The sequence below is a fragment of the Oreochromis niloticus genome, unplaced genomic scaffold (genome assembly GCF_001858045.2).
Source record: "Oreochromis niloticus isolate F11D_XX unplaced genomic scaffold, O_niloticus_UMD_NMBU tig00007743_pilon, whole genome shotgun sequence".
Classification (NCBI taxonomy): domain Eukaryota; kingdom Metazoa; phylum Chordata; class Actinopteri; order Cichliformes; family Cichlidae; genus Oreochromis; species Oreochromis niloticus.
In genome coordinates this window covers 283,602-305,745 of record NW_020328741.1, presented here as the reverse complement: position 1 = coordinate 305,745, position 22,144 = coordinate 283,602, and the positions used below count along the sequence as shown (strand labels likewise).

The 22,144-nt window shown below is 39.2% G+C and overlaps 2 protein-coding genes and 1 long non-coding RNA gene across 3 annotated transcripts; 2 read left to right on the top strand and 1 right to left on the bottom strand.

Moving 5' to 3' along the window:
• Positions 1 to 498: 498 nt before the first annotated feature.
• Positions 499 to 15,899, bottom strand: LOC112845520 (golgin subfamily A member 6-like protein 22). The gene is made up of 2 exons (XM_025904926.1): positions 14,062 to 15,899; positions 499 to 515 (listed from the first exon to the last, which is right to left on the bottom strand). Exon 1 carries the CDS (start codon positions 15,493 to 15,495, stop codon positions 14,116 to 14,118), a length of 1,380 nt encoding a protein of 459 aa, XP_025760711.1. The 5' UTR covers positions 15,496 to 15,899; the 3' UTR covers positions 499 to 515; positions 14,062 to 14,115.
• Positions 4,086 to 13,202, top strand: LOC109199945 (leucine-rich repeat LGI family member 2). Its single transcript, XM_019355296.2, has 6 exons — positions 4,086 to 4,120; positions 9,097 to 9,168; positions 9,259 to 9,330; positions 9,434 to 9,603; positions 9,760 to 9,924; positions 11,045 to 13,202. Exons 1-6 carry the CDS (start codon positions 4,086 to 4,088, stop codon positions 11,860 to 11,862), a joined length of 1,332 nt encoding a protein of 443 aa, XP_019210841.1. The 3' UTR covers positions 11,863 to 13,202.
• Positions 15,900 to 19,749: 3,850 nt separating the features above from the next.
• On the top strand, positions 19,750 to 21,232 carry LOC109199958 (uncharacterized). The gene is made up of 3 exons (XR_002060201.2): positions 19,750 to 19,880; positions 20,045 to 20,157; positions 20,576 to 21,232. It is a non-coding gene; the product is annotated as an uncharacterized LOC109199958 (long non-coding RNA).
• The last annotated feature ends 912 nt before the right edge of the window (positions 21,233 to 22,144 follow it).

Here is a 22,144-nt window from a genome sequence, read left to right as displayed (position 1 = left end):
GAATGATTACGATATCAAACTAAAACAAATGCCTGAATCCTAAATTGTGGATATCCTATTGTGGTGATCTAAAATGTAACACTAAATGTGATTAAAACACTAATAATCTGGACTCCTGGGCTGAACGACCGCGAGGATCACCAGCCCGAGGAAAAGACAAAATACACATGACTCTGTGACAAAGACAATTCATTCTTGAATGAAGACATTGATCAGACATATTTAAAATGCAGCCAATTGTATTTATTATGAAATTATTGGGGAATAGAAGGGGGGAGGGGGGGGGTTGTCAAGGAAAGGGATAGAAAGGAGGAAAGAGATAGAGGAGAGAAAACCCCAACAATGCCCTCTGAGCAAGCACTAGGCGACGGTGGATAGGAAAAACTCCCTTTAAAGGAAGAAACCTATGACAGAACCAGGCTCTAGAGGGGGCAGTCAACTGTCGGGACTGGTTGGGGGTGAGGGTGAAAAGAGAGAGAGGGGGGAGGGAGATGGGACAGGTGTTAGGAGCCAATTTTGTTTATTATGAAATTATTGGGGAGAGAGGGGAGGGAGAGGAGAAGGGAAAATTAAGTGGAACAGAGGTGGAGGAAGATGAGGCAGGAGTGGCCCTGCGGAGGAAGAAGCGGAAGCACTTTTTCTTCTTCTTGAGTTGCTTTTCCACAAGCACTTTCTTCTCTAGTATGAGGGATCTCAACTCGTCCACTGTTTCTGTATTTTGCTTCTTAAGTTTGTTGCATATTTTTTCCACTTCTTCTGATTTGGCTTGTTCTTCTTTGAGCCTTTCTTTGAGTTCTTTAGCTGTTGCCTCCTGTTTTGCACTTTCTCCTTTTCTCCTTCCAGTTCAGCTGTTGTGTGCTTAATTTTGTTGCCAAGTTCTTGCAGCTTTTGCTTTGTCTTCTCAAAGTCTTGGACAAGAAGAAGTTTTTCTTTGTTCTGCTTTATGTCCTGTTGTTCTTTTTCTTGACACAGCTCTTCATATTTGTTCCGTGTTTCATAATGCATTGCCTGCAGTGCTTGTATTTTCCTTCCATGCCTTGGAGCTGGCATTGCATTTCTCCCTGGTTTATGACCAGTTGTTGTTTCACTTCAAGGATTTTGTATTATTTAGCAAAGCTCATCGAGCTTTACTGCAAGCATTCATTGTTTTTCTCCATGTTCTGAATCTTGCAATCTAATTCTTTTTGTTTCATCTCCTGTTGCTTTTTCTCTTGCAGCAACTCGTCATATTTGTGCACTGTTTCTTTAAGCCTTGCCTGCAGCATCCTGTCTTTTCCCTCCATGTGTTGGAGTTGCCTCTCCATGTCTCGCTTCTTTATGTCCTCTTGGTTCTTCTCTTCGAGGATCGCTTCATTTATTTGCAGAGCTTCATCAAGCTTTACTTGCAGCTCGTCATTTTCTTTCTTGATGTACTTAACCTCGCGGCCCATTCGCCTTTGTTTGATCTGCTGCTGCCTTTTCTCTTGAAGAACCTCTTTATTTGTTTCCTGATTTTTATCATCCCTTGCTTTTACCACTCTGTATTTGATCTCCATCTTTTCAAGTTCATCATGCATCTGTCTTTCTCTCATGTCCTGTTGTGTCTTCTCCTGGAGGATTTCTTTAATTTTTTCTTGAGCTTCATCCAGCTTTCCTTGGAGCTCTTGGTTCCTTTCCTCCATGTCTTTGATATCCCACTGTTTTTCATCAATAATACTCTCCTTTTCTTGGAGCAGGTAGGACATTTTTTTTAATTGAGCGCTCTGTCTCTCATTTTCCTCCATCAATAAGACAATCTTCTCTCTGTTAAGAAGATTTTCATTCTCCATTTCTGCCAAGCGCTTCTCCTCTAAGTCAACTTGCTCAGCCCAGGGAAGAGAGGAGAGGTAAGGGTCTTCTGGTTCATCCCAGGGAAGAGCGCCGGGGTCAACTTCTTGACTTTTTGGTTCTTCACCTTGAGACATGTTGGAGTCTGTAGTCAGGATCCAAATGTTTCTAAATGGTGAACAGTTGAGGGCTGCAACAGAAATGCTGCCAGTAACGGACTAAAAGTCGTTATTTCTCACTGTTATTGTCGGTTTTAGGATCAAATGATCACGTTGGTGGTAAGACTCTAAATCTGTGTCACGAACAGTCGAAGGCTGCGAACATAGATGCTGCAAATAACAGACTAAAAGTTGTTGCTTCTCACCCCTATTTATGGGTTTAAGGATCAAAGGCTCAAAGTGGTGGTAAGATTCTAAATGGGTGCGATGTCACGATTCTGGACAACATGGTTACCATAGTTAGAATAATAAACTTTATGATGTGTTGCTAACATTTTGGTTGTTGTGATGATTCAAATTTGTTCAGTAAACTTCATCAAAATGAACATGTGTTGACATAAGCATATATTTGGATCTCATCTTCTTATTAAATGTAGCTAATGTCCAATAAACTGAACTCTGGGACTTACTTAACACTAATATTTCATATATTACTTCAACTCACAAATTTAATTAAAGGGTTTTGTATTAAATTATAACGTAATAAAAAACCACAGGCACATGTGCAAGTAACAGTAGCCAGCTGCTGCCACAAGAGGGTGACGAATTAAAGGTTCACAGAGAGATCTCTTTACTTTGGGACATTTAAACAATGTGTATTATTACATTTGATTAAACAAGCACTGCTTTTCCTCCAGGCTTTCTAAAACTCTTTCAAAGTTTCTCTTTTCAGTCTTTTTCAGTCCAGTCCTTGTACCAAAACTTTATCTCATGAAACTGGATGAATGGAGGACAAAAGACGATGTTTTAGACCTAAACCCCCACTATCTACACCAGCTGAATAGCATCTGAAAATCACATCTTTAACAGACAGACAAAGTCCAGCAAAGTCTCCACACAGGACCTGAGAGATGCATCTGAACCTTCAGTTCACTCCAAGATCACACATGTGCAGGAGAACTGAGTGCTGCTGTCAGATTGAAAAGTGCTTTAAACATGATGATACTGTCTTTGTTAAACAGCAGAATAGGTTTATAAAGTATCATTAACTAAAAGTGGTGAAATAAATATCTCTAAATCTACTAAATGTAGAATTTTAATTTTGGACAGTTTAGTATTACAGCTGCTGATTAAACAATAGAGACAGATGTGTAGTAAAACTTTTATTTAGTGTTTCAAGTCAAAAACAAACAGAGCAGAGATACAGAGAAAGTCTTTTGATGAAAAAATGAAGATACTCAATGTTGAGTTTCCCCTAATCATGTGTGTGCAGTTGGGTGAATGAGGCTGTGTCGAGTGTTCAGACTGAGTAGAAATGCACTGTGCTTGTCCATTTACATCCTTTAGATCCAATCTTGACTCTTTTGCCCACTAAAATAATAAACCAGTACTTCTTTCTGTATGTAATATAATCTAAAGCATCCACAGTAACATTTTCCACCATACAACTGCACTCTAAGGTCAGCACGGTGGTGCAGTGGTTGGTACTGTTGCCTCACAGCAAGAAGGTCGTGCATGTGAATCTGCTGGCTGCTGTTTGCATGTTGTGTTGTCTGAGGGTGCTCCGGCTCCCTCTCACACTCCAGCAACTCGCTCTTTAGGTTAAGGCGATCGTGGCTCAAGACTTGGGAGTTTGCCTTGTAATGGGAAGGTTGCCGGTTTGAGCCGCGCCCTGTGGCTGTGGCTACAATGTAGCTTGCTACCATCGGTGTGTCAATGGGTGGATGACTGGATGTGTAAAGTGCTTTAGGGTCCTTAGGGACTAGTAAAGCGCTATACAAATAAAGGCCATTTAATTGGTGATTCTTTTGGCAATTACAATCATCTATTGGGAATGTGATCATGAGTGGTGAACTGTCAAGTGTGTACCCTGAGTTTTACCTTGTGAAAGCTGGGATAGTCCTCAAGCCATCTCCAGCAACCCTTAAGTGCTTAAGAGAAGGAAGAAGGAAAGGAAGGAAGGATAACTACAGTTTATGATCTCAGCTGTGATTATTAAAGGTTTGTGCTTTCTAGACATTCCCTGTAATAGAAAGAGCAGAGGGGTGTAGTACTTCATCACGGCCAGAGGGAGGCACTGTGGAACCATCAAACAAAAGACCCCAGTGCTGATAAGGCAACATGCTGTCCATTACCACCAGGTATGAGGACACAAGGTAGGTGGCAAACTCATCTGATCCATCCTCAGTCGCCCCAAATGAGAGTAAATGTGTTACTTTCCTTCAAGTCCTGTCGTATTATTTTGTATCCACAAAACTATTAGAACAGAAATATTTAACTTAAAAAGATAAATCCAAATAGATGAATGGATCTCTCTTTTTTTTTACCTTCATGAATGTCATGAATATTTTCTGGAGAATAGAAGTGGTACTTATATAATGGTAGTGCCCATTGCCTGAGATCCCATGATTGTAAGGTGACTGAGAAATATTTTTAATTACACGGTTGTTGATGTGATTCAGTCTTCAGCACTACGGTCACCCCGGTGTGTCGGCCACAACACCAATTAAAGCCAAACTGTCTCAGAGTGTAGAAGAAGAAGCTTGAGGTTTGTTCTGAAACTTATAAACACCTGTATAAGAACAGAATAGACTTGTCCTATAAACTTTGGGGCCTTTCTACACTACTCTGCGATGGCTCTTGATAAAACTTAAATATGTGGGATGATCTTGGACAGTTTAAAGTGGGCCTCTGTTCCTGTAAAGTAGATTGTGGTAAGGACCCGACACGCACACTGGATTTCATTCACTATAGGTTAGTTTTATTTTCGTTCTGATGTTCCAGCATCAGTCACACAGGAACAGCTGCTTCTTCCTCCCAGTCTCCGTCCCCGTCATCACTATTTAAAAATAGAGAGAAGAAGATGATCACCTTGAGCAGTCACACCCGCCCTCTCAGCCACACCTCGGCACCGCCCTGAGAGCTCACTGTAACACCCCTCTGCTGCAGCAGGCCGGAGACCACACCCCCGCCACATAGATCATATCACTACTGTGAGATAAAAGTGAAAGAGCAGCTCACAGATCAGTGGGAAGTCACATCAGGAGAACATTAAGTATTTGTAGCATGTGATTCCCTTGTGTTTTCAGTCTGTGAAACAGCTGTTTGTCCCTTCACCAGGCAGGTAAGATCAGCAAAACTGCACCATAGGATGGTTTATACCTAAAATGTTTTTTAAAAATATATTATTAACATAACAAGAGGAAACATAGATTTGATTCTTTATTTATTCATTTCTTTTCTTTTCTTTCATTTTCTCTTAAGCTCAAAGGCTGTTTTTATTTCCACAGTGATGGCAGCAGCAGCGTTCAGGAGCAGAGGACTGGCTGGTGTCAGAAACACCAACGTTTTAATCCTCATCTTTCTGCTGTCCCTGGTTTATGTCACAAATTCACTGATGAAAGTAAGAACAAAGTCACTGCTGAATTAACTGTTGTTGAAGGTACTTCTATGAAACATTTATTTGCAAATGTAAAACTACAGTCACTATGTAACTCATTATAAGCATATCAGAGTTTAAATGGACGCATCCTGTTTTTGTAAATTTAAAAAAATTCTGACAAGTTTCTTAGAACAACTTAGGAAATCAGAAAAAGCAAGAGCAGCCAGAAGGAAGGCGGGTCAGTCAGTTTCATCTCTATTGCATGTTATCAGTCAAATTTGGTCATGTAGGAAACAACAAATGCGTATGAGTCATATCAGTGCACACTAAGAGAACTGCAACTCAGTCTGACTGTAGAAGTAAGTTTGACTTATATCCCCATTAAGTTATACATATGTAACTTTATTAAATTAATTTGGTACATGTTGTGGTAAACAGAGAATGTCTTTTGCTTTTCAGATATTGACCAATAATTCATTAATGTTCGATTATATTTTTAAACATTATACATGTGTATGTCATTTGTATGTAACTGTATCATGTGAAGATTTTCTCTTGCGCTTCTTCGTCAAGCCCTAAAGTTAAAATAAATCAGAGCTGATGCTTCTTGTACAAACTGTAGCATCCTCCCCCGCCCACTTACAATGGAGACGATGACTGTCTTACTTTGCTTCCTAACTTTTCTTGAATTGTTCTTGAAATTAACAATTCTGAAGTTTATGGATTTTATAAAATATAAAACTGCAAAAATTATGTACAAAGCCAGACACAGTACCAGGAAATGTACAGAGGATGAATTGAGGGGAAAATTAAATATGAAGACCAATGTTCCCTCTAATTTTTCATGTGTCTGAGCGAACACACAAACTCCCTGAGCGATCCCTTGGACCACTGTGAGCGACATCAGACGTGTGCACTGTGGTCACGCCAGCATCTAATCCATCCAAGTTACATGGTTTATTACAATAATCAAATTACAGCATTTACATTTATGTTAGACTACTTTTAATTAACTGCTTTAGCCCACTTACAATGAAAATTTAAAAAATCCTGTTCATGACCTGTGTAGTATGTTAACACTATTGGAAGTAAAAATAACTTTCACTCCAATTTTGAAAACACAACTTTTCTTTTTTTTCTTCATAAAGTCTGAGTCTGTGGTCTGGGAGAGTCCTATAACTCTCTGTCTGCAAAATACAGTATATAATGACCAATGCTGGGCAATTAATTATATAGTTACTACTTCAAAAAGTAACTCAGTTTGGCAAACAACAAAGTTTTTTGCAGCTATTTTTTTTTAATGCAGTCAAGGCGTTTTTTAAATAAACATTTCAAACTATTTACAGAACAATCAGCTGTTCTGCATCAAATCTGATGCCACACAAATTATTTGTGCCACTCCAAAAAATAATTTCTGTCCACTATGAGATAAAGGAGAACAACAGCCTGATACCTGCAGGCCTGACAGCAGGAGATGTATCACTGCTGTAACACCTGTAACATTCAGCAGCTGCCTCATTGCTCTGACACACCAACAAAACTATTGACTACACTACACACTAACTACACACTAACTACACAAGATTTGCGCTAAACGTCTCAAATCTCTCACATGTCAGAACACCGCCGTCACTCCTAAAACTTCCCCCGTTTCTTAACAACTAGATGCCACGTTGCCATATCATTTTTTGATTGGTCGACACGGTACTTTTTTCGACCAATAGGAAAGGGTTGGGATTTTTGGTTTTGTTTTTGCTCACAGGCTTTCGAGCGTTTTCCTTGTAAAACGCCGTTTTTACCGTTTCTTCCCACAGTAAATATAAACAACGATAGTATTCAGGAAGAAAACCAAACATTGCAGATATTTTTATCATAACTCTGGTTTTACGTGGCCCATCAACACAATTTAAAAACTGGTATAAAGTCCACACTTTTCCCGTCAATTGTTCCGTCTGTCCTGCTCACATCTCCAATGGTTGTACGCGTTGTCATTAACGTGGCTTCACTGCACATCAGCCACGCCCCTTTGCTAGCTAAAACACCGGTGTCGGCACATAGGACGCTGTCATAGCGTGTCAACAACGTTGATTGGCTGCGTATACGAATGTGAATCGCATTATTGGCTGGACTATAGGATAAGGTGGCATCGTTCTAATCCCATACAGGAGCAGCCAGTCACTTACTGACTAACAGTGCAAAACAGAATTGTTAAAGTTTTAATTTTAATTTCAATTCAGGTTAGATTTTTTTTGTGCGCAACGCAGATTTTCTGTGCGCAGAGACCGTGCCAGCAGTGCGCAATTGCGCACGTGCGCAGCTTAGAGGGAACATTGATGAAGACTCTTAAAGCACGGACAAGGGTTAAAACCTTTTGTTTTACCATTTATGAGGTAAAACTGTGGAACAGTTTTCCTGTGGACCTACAGCAATGTTCAAGCATTAGTCAGTTCACAAAGATGTTTCAAAAACTGCTTTGGAAGAAAATGAAAGTAATAAAGTTGTAGACTTTTAGTCAAGACCGCCTAAACCAAGATCAAGACAATACCAAGATTAGAGGGTATCGAGACCAAGACAAGACAAGACAAGACCAAGACAGAGACAAAAAGGTCTTTAAACTGCAGCCAGGTACTGCTTTGTTTACAGGTGTCAGGCATATTTCTGTGTTTTTGCGATGCACTCGCACAGCCGTCCTCACCGCTGTCTCACTCACTTACTGAGAGGACAGACGCACGCTCCACTTGACTGCAAAGCAGATAATGCTATTAGAAATTGAAATAAAGTAGAAAAACTTACTTTTTGGCATACAAATTACTTTTTTCGTGTTATATTGTCTGTGTTTGACAAAATGTGCTGATTTTTCACATGTGATAGCAGAACTGAATTGGGCATGCACAGGATGAGTCACATCATTTGAAACTTAGCCCTGATTGGAGAAATTATCCCCGGTCTCCCCTATTATGTCTGTGTTAAATATACAAGTTGTGGCCATTTTCACAAGATTTGATTGTTTAAAATTCACATGGACAAAGTAAGGATTCTGGGGGACACGAGGTGTGCTCCAGCAAATATTTCCTCTGTGGTCCCATTAAAGATGGATTTAAACATGAAGAGTGTGAGATGGCAAACGCAAAGACATTCTGTACTTAATCAGAAGTACAGATATTAGTGGCAAAACCACTCCAGTAAAAGTAGCTCTTTGGAGGATTTTTCTACCAGCTATTTTTGTGCAAAGCTAATTGAACCTTGTGCTATATTAATGTATCATTAAAGTAACATTAATACATAAGAAAATTACCTTTACTTCTTTAAATTTTAATTCTCATAAATATACGCAGCTTGAATCAGTTTGGTAGAACATGAGCAGAGAAAAAGACGAAAGATTTAAAATATCTCTACATTGTAGAGAGCGACTCTAAACAGAAAATGAGTAAGGAACGGGTTAAAGTGGGATTCAGCAGGTGGGGGAACTCTAAAATTGGTTGTAGTGGCTCAACAAGAGGTTAAAAATCGCAATTTCTATTCAAAGCTTCAGTAAATTTTCTTTGTGTCCAGGCTGTGATCAGCTGATCTGGGCTGCTGGTGCTTTGAGGTCCTGATCTGAATTAGACAGGTTTCAAGGATTTCGAGTGCTCAGGCAAAATAGAAAAGTGCTGTACAAGAACCAGTCCATTTACCATTTGGTTTACTAGCTGGCAAAATGTTGAAATTGATCAAAAAATATACTTTTCTTTTCTTCTTGTTGATCCATAGATTCATTGAGAGTAACAAACTAGAGACTACATCCAAATATGCCTTCAGAGGACTCAGGGACCTGACTCACTTGTATGTTCCAGTGACTGAAAATACAACTGTTATCTGTTATACATGATTTAATGATGTCTCTTTTTCATAATCAACTGCATTTGTTTCCAGGTCTTTGGCAAACAATAACATTAAAGCCTTGCCCAGGGACCTCCTCATTGACCTTGACTCCCTTATAGAGCTGTGAGTTTGTACATAGTTAAATAGGCAAATAGCGTACTGAGTAATTCTTGCAGTCTGTCTTTCTCCCAATTCAGCCATGAAACACAATATTCCCTTTCTGCAGGGACCTGCGAGGCAATGCCTTTGAATGTGACTGCAGAGCCAAGTGGCTTATGACGTGGTTAAAGAACACCAATGCCACAGTGTCGGATGTTGTGTGTGCTGGACCAGAGGACATGAAGGGCAAGCGCCTCAATGATATGACCAGCCTGCAGAATGAGTGTGTCTCCACAGGTGAGAAACACCTGAGCCAGCTGCCCTTCTCTCATGTCCAGCTGAGATCAGGATCAGAGAACTCAGCAGAGTCATTCTAAGTTGTGTAGAGGTTATTCATTTAACGTGGCTTTGCTGGTTTGTGAAAAATACATTTCCCGATGTTCCTTTCCACAGATTTCATCCTTCATCAGTCTGTTGCCTCAGAATCGTTGTCTGTTGACACATTCAGCTATAAGAATGATGTCTACGTGGCCATTTCTGCTCCCAGCACAGAGAGCTGTATGATTTTCCAGTGGGACCACATAGAAATGAACTTCAGGACTTATGATAACATCAAAGGTAAATTTTGATTTCGACTTTTGCAGGAAATGTGTCCTAACTTACGAGATAACTGGAAACCCCTCTTGATCCTGCAGCGCAACCTTCTAACCATTTAAGTCCTTGCAGGCTGTGTCGACCCAACGTGTAGTTACATCTCTAACCCACATAGCAAGCAGGTCTGGCCCAGATCTGGTGTCAAGCCGGCACTGCTGGCTGACTTCTGGCATGATAAGACGTATGCCATCCAGATATGGGCCAGGCCTGGTATAGATGGCACTGTCTATGTGATGGCATGCCATATCTTGCTCGATTGTGGTTTGGATCATGTGGCCTAGGCTCATAGAAAACAGGTCTTCCCCTGATCCGGCATCAAGCTGGCACTTCTGACTGACTGGTGTCATGGCAGGGTATATGTCAACCAGATGTGGGCCAGGTCTGGCAATGATGGCACTGTTTATGTTCCTATTTTCCTATTTTAGTTGGAAGACCCAAGTGCCATGTTGATATACTATACTGCTATGGTAGCCAACGTTTCAAATTCAGGTATGACTTTGGGAAAGGAAATGTGCTGTAAAAGAATCAGTTCATTCACTGTCTGAACAGAGGTTCGTAATGTTACTTTTGCACTATTTATGTTCGGCACATGTTGTTATTACATGGCTTGATTAAGGTACACATTTGGCTGACATCTGGGCCAGCACAGGGTCAGCTGTGTGTCTGTGACTGCCCGTGGCTGCACACAACTTACACATGGCCCACACACCGCAAAGAATGACGGTCCTTTGGTGCCAGAGATGGGCTAGCACAGGACCACCAGTGTGTCTGCAACTGGCCTTGTGCTGGCCCATGTCTGGGCCTCCTCTGGCAAACCTGATCTGGGCCACCAAAGGGCCGTCAGTCTTTGCGGTATGTGGGCCATGTGTAAGCACATTGTGTTGGCCAGATCTGGGCCATACCAATTTTGCTATGTGGGCAGGAGGTGCATGTCAGGTTACGTGGAAGGTTGGGTGAAGGGTTAAAGGGAGTTTCCAGTGACACTGTAAGTTAGGAAGTCTAAATCACACATTAGGCTAACAAACACTCCCAGAATGCTCCCAGTTTCATTCTCACGCGATTCATGTGTTTCTCTGCCCTTTAGGTCAGTCCATTGTGGGGTGCAAATCTGTCATCATCGAAAATGAGGTGTTTGTCATTGTGGCTCAGCTGTTTGGTGGTTCCCACATTTACAAGTTTGATGACGACCAAAGCAGGTTCAATAAGTTCCAGGATATCGAAGTGTCCAAGATCTCTAAGCCCAATGATATTGAGGCCTTCCAGATTGGCTCTGATTGGTTCTTTGTGATTGCTGACAGCTCAAAAGCTGGCCTCTCCACCCTCTACAAGTGGAATGATAATGGCTTTTATTCGTACCAGTCACTGCACGAGTGGTACCGCGACACGGATGTAGAGTTTCTGGACTTGGATGGGAAAGCTCACCTTATTCTAGCGAGCCGCTCACAGGTTCCAGTGATCTACCAGTGGAGCCGGAGCAACCAGAAGTTCATCCTGCAGGGTGAGATCCCCAACATGGAGGATGTAGTGGTTGTGAAACACTTCCGGATCAAGGAGGAGCTCTACCTGGCTATGACGCGGTATATCGGTGATTCCAAAGTTCTGCGTTGGGGCACCAAACAGTTTGCTGAGATCCAAGCTTTGCCCTCTCGAGGCTCCATGGTTCTCCAGCCGTTCTCTTTCAAGGAACGTTACTATCTGGCTCTGGGAAGCGACTACACCTTCTCACAGATCTACCTGTGGGATGAGGACAACAAACTCTTTGACCGCTTTAAGGAGGTGTACATCCAAGCCCCACGCTCTTTCACCGTGGTATCTACCGACCGCAGGGACTTTATTTTTTCCTCGAGCTTCAAGGGAAACACGCAGATCTTTGAGCACATCATCATCGACCTGAGCTTGTGAGGGGCTGTGCCTTATCGTCCCGTCTGAAATCAAATGTCTTCCACTTGAAAGACAAATTCAAGAAGGAAAAAAAAAGAGAAAGGACCTTATGAACTGTTAAATATCCACACCTTCATAGATTTCACTCACAAATTAGAGCTGGGTCAAGATATATTGTGACTATTTCTGAATGGCCTTGCACTCATGGATCCTCAGACTTTCTGAAGTACTACCCTTTCATAACTACTACTATTCTCTTAAAAATACCACTGAAGTTCATGACGGGTTAAAAAAAGAGACATTTAATTGAATCTATCTGGATTTATCTTTTTTTGTTTAATATCTTTCTCTTAGTAGTTTTATGCAGCTATAAAAATACATCAGGACCTGAATGAACGTAACAAATTTATTCTGATTTGCGGTGACTGATGATGGATTGAATGATTTTGCCACCTACCTGTATCCTCATACCCTGTGGTAACGTACAGTACCTTGCCTTATCAACACTGGGGTCTTTTGTTTGATGGTTACACAGTGCCTCCTTCTGGCCGTGATGAAGTACCACACCCCTCTGCTCTTTCCATTACAGGGAATGTCTAGAAAGCACAAACCTTTAATTATCATAGCTGAGATCATAGAGTGTAGCCGTTTGTTGGAAGGTGTCTTTGTAGATGCTGTAGATTATAATGCATAGAGTAGGAAGCAGTGGTTTGTTGTTACAGTTAGTAAAATATCCAGGACTTGACCTTATACAAATTCATTAATGGAGAATCACCATTTAGATACAACTTCTAGATCTGCTGTAATATAATGTGGCAAAGTACAGAGAAACTTTATCAGTATTGCAAAGGAGCTGTGTTTAGATGATGTCAGGGAAAATAAACCTCCTGATATGTTTAAAAGAAAAACTGTTTTGCCCAGTTAACAATATTTTTTTACTAACATCTGAAGTCAGAAGCATCAGAGGCAGAATTTGTATGACCACAAGGAAGGAAAATAAATGTACATGTAAATATATCTTCAAGCTTACTGAATTTTTTTTTCAAACTTTCATTCTGCTTTTGGAAATGCTGAATGTTGACAAGCTCCAAAATGTACATAAACCAAGGATTGTAATGTCACCACCTGTTTGAATGGACCTTTGCACTTACAAAACTCAAATGTTACTGCAGCCTGCAAGAGCATGACATTCAAAAAAGGGTGTTTGCCAAATTCTTTTTAGATAAACCTAACAAAGACTAAAAGTGCTTCTAGGTTAACAATATGCAAGCGTTACAATTCTTTTGTATGATTTTGTTTAAACCTAATGAATGTTCCTCTTACAAATATGATGTAATGTCAAAATAAATCTGTGAAAACATGACAAGTTTATTTATCCCACTGTAGTGATTAATCACTGATACTGATCATTAAAAATAAAACTTCCCTTCTTTCCCTAAAAAACCCCAAAACCCCAAAACGGACATTATGATTGTAAAGTTGCACAAAGAAAGAAGAAACATTCAGTACTGTCTGGTGTTTGAATGGTCACAGATGCAAAATTGTAAAACCTTATAATGTGCAGTGTGTATGCAATCTAACCAGCATTAAAATCTCACCATTATATTCTGGCGTTCACATGTCAGTATTTCAGACACTCAAACACTTAAACATCTCAAACCCACTGTCAAATATGCTGGTTCAAGTGTGGTGATTTGAGCTTCTTCTGCAGACACAAGCAATAAAGCACCTTGCAGTCAACGAACTCCTCTGTATGCCAAAGTGTTTTAGAGTCAAATGTGAGGCTGTCTGTCCGACAGATAAAGCTTCTTCTAAATTAGGCCATGCAACAGGATAATGACCCCAAGCACAGCAGCAAATCTACATCATGGAAGTCCAGACCTCAACCTGACTGAAATGCTGTGTATAAAGGAATGCTTGCAAATGTCATTGATTTGAAGTTATTGCTGCTAACTGCTGGTTCTGTTAACAACTCAATCATAGAATGATTACGATATCAAACTAAAACAAATGCCTGAATCCTAAATTGTGGATATCCTATTGTGGTGATCTAAAATGTAACACTAAATGTGATTAAAACACTAATAATCTGGACTCCAGGGCTGAACGACTGCGAGGATCACCAGCCCGAGGAAAAGACAAAATACACATGACTCTGTGACAAAGACAATTCATTCTTGAATGAAGACACTGATCAGACACATTTAAAATGCAGTCAATTGTGTTTATTATGAAATTATTGGGGAGAGAGGGGAGGGAGAGGAGAAGGGAAAATTAAGCTGGAACAGAGGTGGAGGAAGATGAGGCAGGAGTGGCCCTGCGGAGGAAGAAGCGGAAGCACTTTTTCTTCTTCTTGAGTTGCTTTTCCACAAGCACTTTCTTCTCTAGTATGAGGGATCTCAACTCGTCCACTGTTTCTGTATTTTGCTTCTTAAGTTTGTTGCATATTTTTTCCACTTCTTCTGATTTGGCTTGTTCTTCTTTGAGCCTTTCTTTGAGTTCTTTAGCTGTTGCCTCCTGTTTTTGCACTTTCTCCTTTTCTCCTTCCAGTTCAGCTGTTGTGTGCTTAATTTTGTTGCCAAGTTCTTGCAGCTTTTGCTTTGTCTTCTCAAAGTCTTGGACAAGAAGAAGTTTTTCTTTGTTCTGCTTTATGTCCTGTTGTTCTTTTTCTTGACACAGCTCTTCATATTTCTTCCGTGTTTCATAATGCATTGCCTGCAGTGCTCTGTATTTTCCTTCCATGCCTTGGAGCTGGCATTGCATTTCTCCCTGGTTTATGACCAGTTGTTGTTTCACTTCAAGGATTTTTGTATTATTTAGCAAAGCTTCATCGAGCTTTACTTGCAAGCATTCATTGTTTTTCTCCATGTTCTGAATCTTGCAATCTAATTCTTTTTGTTTCATCTCCTGTTGCTTTTTCTCTTGCAGCAACTCGTCATATTTGTGCACTGTTTCTTTAAGCCTTGCCTGCAGCATCCTGTCTTTTCCCTCCATGTGTTGGAGTTGCCTCTCCATGTCTCGCTTCTTTATGTCCTCTTGGTTCTTCTCTTCGAGGATCGCTTCATTTATTTGCAGAGCTTCATCAAGCTTTACTTGCAGCTCGTCATTTTCTTTCTTGATGTACTTAACCTCGCGGCCCATTCGCCTTTGTTTGATCTGCTGCTGCCTTTTCTCTTGAAGAACCTCTTTATTTGTTTCCTGATTTTTATCATCCCTTGCTTTTACCACTCTGTATTTCATCTCCATCTTTTCAAGTTCATCATGCATCTGTCTTTCTCTCATGTCCTGTTGTGTCTTCTCCTGGAGGATTTCTTTAATTTTTTCTTGAGCTTCATCCAGCTTTCCTTGGAGCTCTTGGTTCCTTTCCTCCATGTCTTTGATATCCCACTGTTTTTCATCAATAATACTCTCCTTTTCTTGGAGCAGGTAGGACATTTTTTTTAATTGAGCGCTCTGTCTCTCATTTTCCTCCATCAATAAGACAATCTTCTCTCTGTTAAGAAGATTTTCATTCTCCATTTCTGCCAAGCGCTTCTCCTCTAAGTCAACTTGCTCAGCCCAGGGAAGAAAGGAGAGGTAAGGGTCTTCTGGTTCATCCCAGGGAAGAGCGCCGGGGTCAACTTCTTGACTTTTTGGTTCTTCACCTTGAGACATGTTGGAGTCTGGAGTCAGGATCCAAATGTTTCTAAATGGCTAATAGTTGAGGGCTGCAGACAGAAATGCTGCCAGTAATGGACTAAAAGTCGTTGTTTTTCACTGTTATCTGTCGGTTTTAGGATCAAATGATCACGTTGGTGGTAAGACTCTAAATCTGTGTCACGAACAGTCGAAGGCTGCGAACATAGATGCTGCAAATAACAGACTAAAAGTTGTTGCTTCTCACCCCTATTTATGGGTTTAAGGATCAAAGGCTCAAAGTGGTGGTAAGATTCTAAATGGGTGCGATGTCACGATTCTGGACAACATGGTTACCATAGTTAGAATAATAAACTTTATGATGTGTTGCTAACATTTTGGTTGTTGTGATGATTCAAATTTGTTCAGTAAACTTCATCAAAATGAACATGTGTTGACATAAGCATATATTTGGATCTCATCTTCTTATTAAATGTAGCTAATGTCCAATAAGATAAGATAAGATAAGATAACCTTTATTAGTCCCACACGTGGGAAATTTGTTTTGTCACAGCAGGAAGTGGACAGTGCAAAAGTTATGAAGCAAAAATTAGAATAAAATAAAATAAGAATAAGAATAAATACAGTACACTGTATTTATAAAAAACTGAACTCTGGGACTTACTTAACACTAATATTTCATATATTACTTCAACTCACAAATTTAATTAAAGGGTTTTGTATTAAATTATAACGTAATAAAAAACCACAGTGCACATGTGCAAGTAACAGTAGCCAGCTGCTGCCACAAGAGGGTGACGAATTAAAGGTTCACAGAGAGATCTCTTTACTTTGGGACATTTAAACAATGTGTATTATTACATTTGATTAAACAAGCACTGCTTTTCCTCCAGGCTTTCTAAAACTCTTTCAAAGTTTCTCTTTTCAGTCTTTTTCAGTCCAGTCCTTGTACCAAAACTTTATCTCATGAAACTGGATGAATGGAGGACAAAAGACGATGTTTTAGACCTAAACCCCCACTATCTACACCAGCTGAATAGCATCTGTAAATCACATCTTTAACAGACAGACAAAGTCCAGCAAAGTCTCCACACAGGACCTGAGAGATGCATCTGAACCTTCAGTTCACTCCAAGATCACACATGTGCAGGAGAACTGAGTGCTGCTGTCAGATTGAAAAGTGCTTTAAACATGATGATACTGTCTTTGTTAAACAGCAGAATAGGTTTATAAAGTATCATTAACTAAAAGTGGTGAAATAAATATCTCTAAATCTACTAAATGTAGACTTTTAAATTTTGGACAGTTTAGTATTACAGCTGCTGATTAAACAATAGAGACAGATGTGCAGTAAAACTTTTATTTAGTGTTTCAAGTCAAAAACAAACAGAGCAGAGATACAGAGAAAGTCTTTTGATGAAAAAATGAAGATACTGAATGTTGAGTTTCCCCTAATCATGTGTGTGCAGTTGGGTGAATGAGGCTGTGTCGAGTGTTCAGACTGAGTAGAAATGCACTGTGCTTGTCCATTTACATCCTTTAGATCCAATCTTGACTCTTTTGCCCACTAAAATAATAAACCAGTACTTTTTTCTGTATGTAATATAATCTAAAGCATCCACAGTAACATTTTCCACCATACAACTGCACTCTAAGGTCAGCACGGTGGTGCAGTGGTTGGTACTGTTGCCTCACAGCAAGAAGGTCGTGCATGTGAATCTGCTGGCTGCTGTTTGCATGTTGTGTTCTCTGAGGGTGCTCCGGCTCCCTCTCACACTCCAACAACTTGCTTTTTTAGGTTAATTGTTGATTCTTTTGGGAATTACAATCATCTATTGGGAATGTGATCATGAGTGGTGAACTGTAAAGTGTGTACCCTGAGTTTTACCTTGTGAAAGCTGGGATAGTCTTCAAGCCATCTCCAGCAACCCTTAAGTGCTTAAGAGGAAGGAAGAAGGAAAGGAAGGAAGGATAACTACAGTTTATGATCTCAGCTGTGATTATTAAAGGTTTGTGCTTTCTAGACATTCCCTGTAATAGAAAGAGCAGAGGGGTGTGATACTTCATCACGGCCAGAGGGAGGCACTGTGGAACCATCAAACAAAAGACCCCAGTGCTGATAAGGCAATGTCAATGGAAAATTGTACTTAGCAGTCAGTATAAGCTTTTAATGATATAAGTTTGCATATGATAGAATACTGTATGTTGACCTTTTGATGACTTAGACTGTTGTCCACTACAAGACTGTTTTATAAATTCTTTCTCACAGCGATAATAGCTGAACAAGCAGGAAGAGGAGAGCTGGACATTTTTATCTGACGCTCCCTAACAAGAAGAGAGGCCGCGTCTTTCTGTATCCCACAACACACATGCATACACCTAAACCACTCCTATCTTCACTCCCTACGCACTAACTTTCCTCTGCCTATGAATAGACGTATTCACTGTTGTATTATTTTTGCATATAAATAAAGACAAGTGCAAGAACAGAGCGCATCACAGGGCCCCCACTCTGGTGTGAGCGTTCTGTGACCGCCCTTGTATACAAGTGAAAAACACAGCGTCTGTGTGTGTTTCTACCCTTAGACTCTTAGCTGAAGACGTGTCTTTAGAATAAATCTCTTGACAGGCAACATGCTGTACATGGTGGCAACAGGTGGCAAACTCATCTGATCCATCCTCAGTCGCCCCAAATGAGCGTAAATGTGTTACTTTCCTTCAAGTCCTGTCATATTATTTTGTATCCACAAAACTATTAAAACAAAAATATTTAATTTAAAAAGACAAATCCAAATAGATTAATAGATCTTTTTTTTGTCTTCATGAATATTTTCAGGAGAATAGAAGTAGTACTTATATAATGTGCCTGTTGCCTGAGATCCCATGACTGTAAGGTGACTGAGAAATATTTCTAATTTAAGAAAACTATGAAGGAGTTGATATTCGAAAGTTGATAAAGTCAAGAAGTGGAAAGAAAATCCTGAGCTGAATAAACGGGTGGAGAAGAAGAAATAATTTCAGTTGTGGTAACATAAAAAACTGACAACAGATGTGAAACAAACAAAAAAACAATCAGCATATAAAATACAATATTAAAGAAAGTAATAATCCCCTTAAAATGAGACAAATTACATAAGTCTGTTAGAATGAAATGTAACATGTTACAATTTAGAATTAATTATGAAACAAAAACAGGAGCTGATTTAAAATCGAATTACACTGAAAATTTACTTTATAGTTTGTATAATTTTTATATTTTAGTTCACAGACCTTTAAAGTGCAAAAAAAACTAGGCTTCACTTCTCACTTTGTATTGTGGTGAAAAGATTTAACATTCATCAAAAAACCATGAAGGGACCCGTCCTATAGTCGCCGATTTACAGATTTATTTACACAGGAATAAATGAATACAATGAATACAACGGCCATGAAACATCAAATTTACAAAGCCTTGTTCTTATAAATGTCATATCAAAAAGCATTTTCAGAGTGAAACAAGAAAGACAACAGTTTCTCATGCTCCAAGCTGTATCACTTGCAATGTAATCAATAATTGTATTTTCCTCTTTTCCTCCTGTTAATACAGAGTTTCTTTACAAGAAAGTAAACAGCTGGCTGATTGTTGTCCAGTGTTTGCTCACTGCCAAAAATGTAAATTCTATAACTGTCTTGGTACCTGGGTTGCTGTCCCAGGGTTTTGAGTTTGGACTTTTTTCATTTAGTTTTTCTGTTTCTGTTCCCTGTTTTGTTTTGGTAGTGTGCTATGTTTAGTTTTGCTTGCCCCATTTAATTAATCAGATTTGTTCCAGCTGTGTTTCCACCTCTTTCTCATTCTCCCATTGTAGTGGAGATATCAGGAATACACACGGTTGTGGCACTGATTCACTCTTTAGCACTACGGTCACCCCGGTGTGTCGGCCAGAACACCACTTAAGGCCAAATTGTCCCAGAGTATAGAAGAAGAAGCTTGATGTTTGTTCTGAGGCAGTTTATTCTTTCACAGCTCAAGTCCTGTGGCTGTAATCACATGTGTGTGTGTGTTCTTATCATTCACACACACATCACATTTCACAGAAATCACTGCACCCCCACTGGATCAACACCGCTCATCCGACACTAAAACTGCCCACCTAAAAATACAGAGAAGAAGATGATCACCTTAAGCAGTCACACCCGCCCTCTCAGCCACACCACCCCGAGAGCTCACTGTAACACCCCTCCGCTGCAGCAGGCCGGAGACCACACCCCCGCCACATAGATCATATCACTATTGTGAAATAAAAGTGAAAGAGCAGCTCACAGATCAGTGGGAAGTCACATCAGGAGAACATTAAGTATTTGTAGCATGTGATTCCCTTGTGTTTTGAGTCTGTGAAACAGCTGTTTGTCCCTTCACCAGGCAGGTAAGATCAGCAAAACTGCACCATAGGATGGTTTATACGTAAGATTTAAAAAAAATATTTTATTAACATAACAAGAGGAAACATAGATTTGATTCTTTGTTTATTCATTTCTTTTATTCTATTTCATTTCCTCTTAAGCTCAAAGGCTGTTTTTATTTCCACAGTGATGGCAGCAGCAGCGTTCAGGAGCAGAGGACTGGCTGGTGTCAGAAACACCAACGTTTTAATCCTCATCTTTCTGCTGTCCCTGGTTTATGTCACAAATTCACTGACGAAAGTAAGAACAAAGTCACTGCTGAATTAATTGTTGCTGAAGGTACTTCTATGACACATTTATTTGCAAATGTAAAACTACAGTTACTATGTAAGTCATTATAAGCGTATCACAGTTGGATGTTTTTCTCTCTATGCAGAGTTGTTAATATGTAGTGCTTAAGGAACTGACGCATCCTGGTTTTGCACATTTCAAAAAATTCTGAAAAGTTTCTTGGAACAATTTAGAAAATCAGAAAAAGCAAAAGCAGCCAGAAGGAAGGCGGGTCAGTCAGGTTTCATGTTCTCAGTCAAATTTGGTCATGCAGGAAAAAACAGCTGCGTATGAGTCATATCCATGCACACTAAGAGAACTGCAAATCAGTCTGACTGTAGAAGTAAATTTGACTTTTGCTAAAAATAAATGTTATTTTCTTCTTAAGGCAGAATACAAGAAGAAAGAAGCAAGTGAACTTGATGAAAAACTACAGTTTCTTCAAGCTTTTGAAGAACTAATACAGACATCGTCATTTTTTGAGGATTTTCCTGCAATGATGGACGTAGTAAATAGTTTGAGACGCTTCTACAAGAGAACCATCATCCCATCAGACAGAGAGGAAGAAGAAAAATGGGGAAAATGGGGAAATAAAAGAGGAAAACATGAAAATCATCCTAAAACTCAACCAAATAAACTTTAAAAGTTTCTATATAATAAATAATAATACAAAATAAATCATAAAATAAATCATAAAATAATGATACATCTCATCATTAAATATGATGGTTTTCTGTAAGAGAAATGACAGCTGTATGTTGTTTATGCTGTTCTCACTGGGAAGCAGCTTTTATTGCATTTTGCATAATAGACTGATAATCGTGGTGTTATTAAACTCAAACTTAGAAAAAAGTAGTTTCTACTAACTTTTGATAAAAAACAAAAAAGAAACTTGTGTTCACATATTGTTATTTTAATGTGTTCCCTTTTATTTGTGTCTTTTTGATTAATATAGATCTTCTATTTAACTTTGAATACTCAACAACAACAATGAAGGCTAGCCCTGAATACTTGTCCTATATTAAATAAATTATATCACACTGACTGCTCTGTGTGTGCTTTTCTTTTTTAAAATCTTTTTTACTCTTTCTACATCTTCTATGCTTTATAAAAACATAGTATATATTACTTTATTTCTTCCCCAAAACTGAAAGAATTAAAAGTATGTAACTAGTATAGCAAGTTAAGAGTTACACTGATTTTTATTTTTTAATTAAAGGAAATGACTCAAATAAGTAAATATAATCCAAACTTTTCTAGTACTTATTAAACACTAATAAAAATATATAAAACATTTCACAATCCACTTATGATAAGTATTATGAAGTGTCATCCTAAAAGCTCAGTGGAAAAACGTATTTTGTCCTGGTATGTTCTAACAATAACTGATGGGTTTCTATTCCTATAAAGCAGACGAGACAAACACAAAAGCTTTGTTGAAAACAAAAGTGAAAGGACTGCTCACACGTGAGACGTGGGTTGAGTTAAGTCACATCGTATATAAAGCATTTGCAGCATGTTATCTCATTATGTTTTCAGTCTTTGCCTGTACGGTACTGCAGCTTTTCCTAGATTCATACAGCAGGTAAATATATATATATATATATATATATATATATTACATTTTTAAAAATATATTGTTCCAAATGTCTTTGTTTTATCAACTTTTTCTCAAGCTGAGCACTTGTTCCACTTTTACAAGCGATGGCAGCAGCAGATTTTTCCAGAACCAGGGGATCAGCTAGTGCCAGAGGCTTATTTCTCATCTTCTCTCTGCTGTGCCTCATTTCAGTCTCAACTTCCCTGAATACCGAAGAACAACTGGTGAATTCATTCTTGCTGAATTCCCTTTTATGATACAACAATTACATGTTTCTGTGTACATGTACAGTTACAAGCTCATTAACTGCTGTTATTTCTTTCTTTATTTGCAATGGACTATAGATGCTTGAGCAGA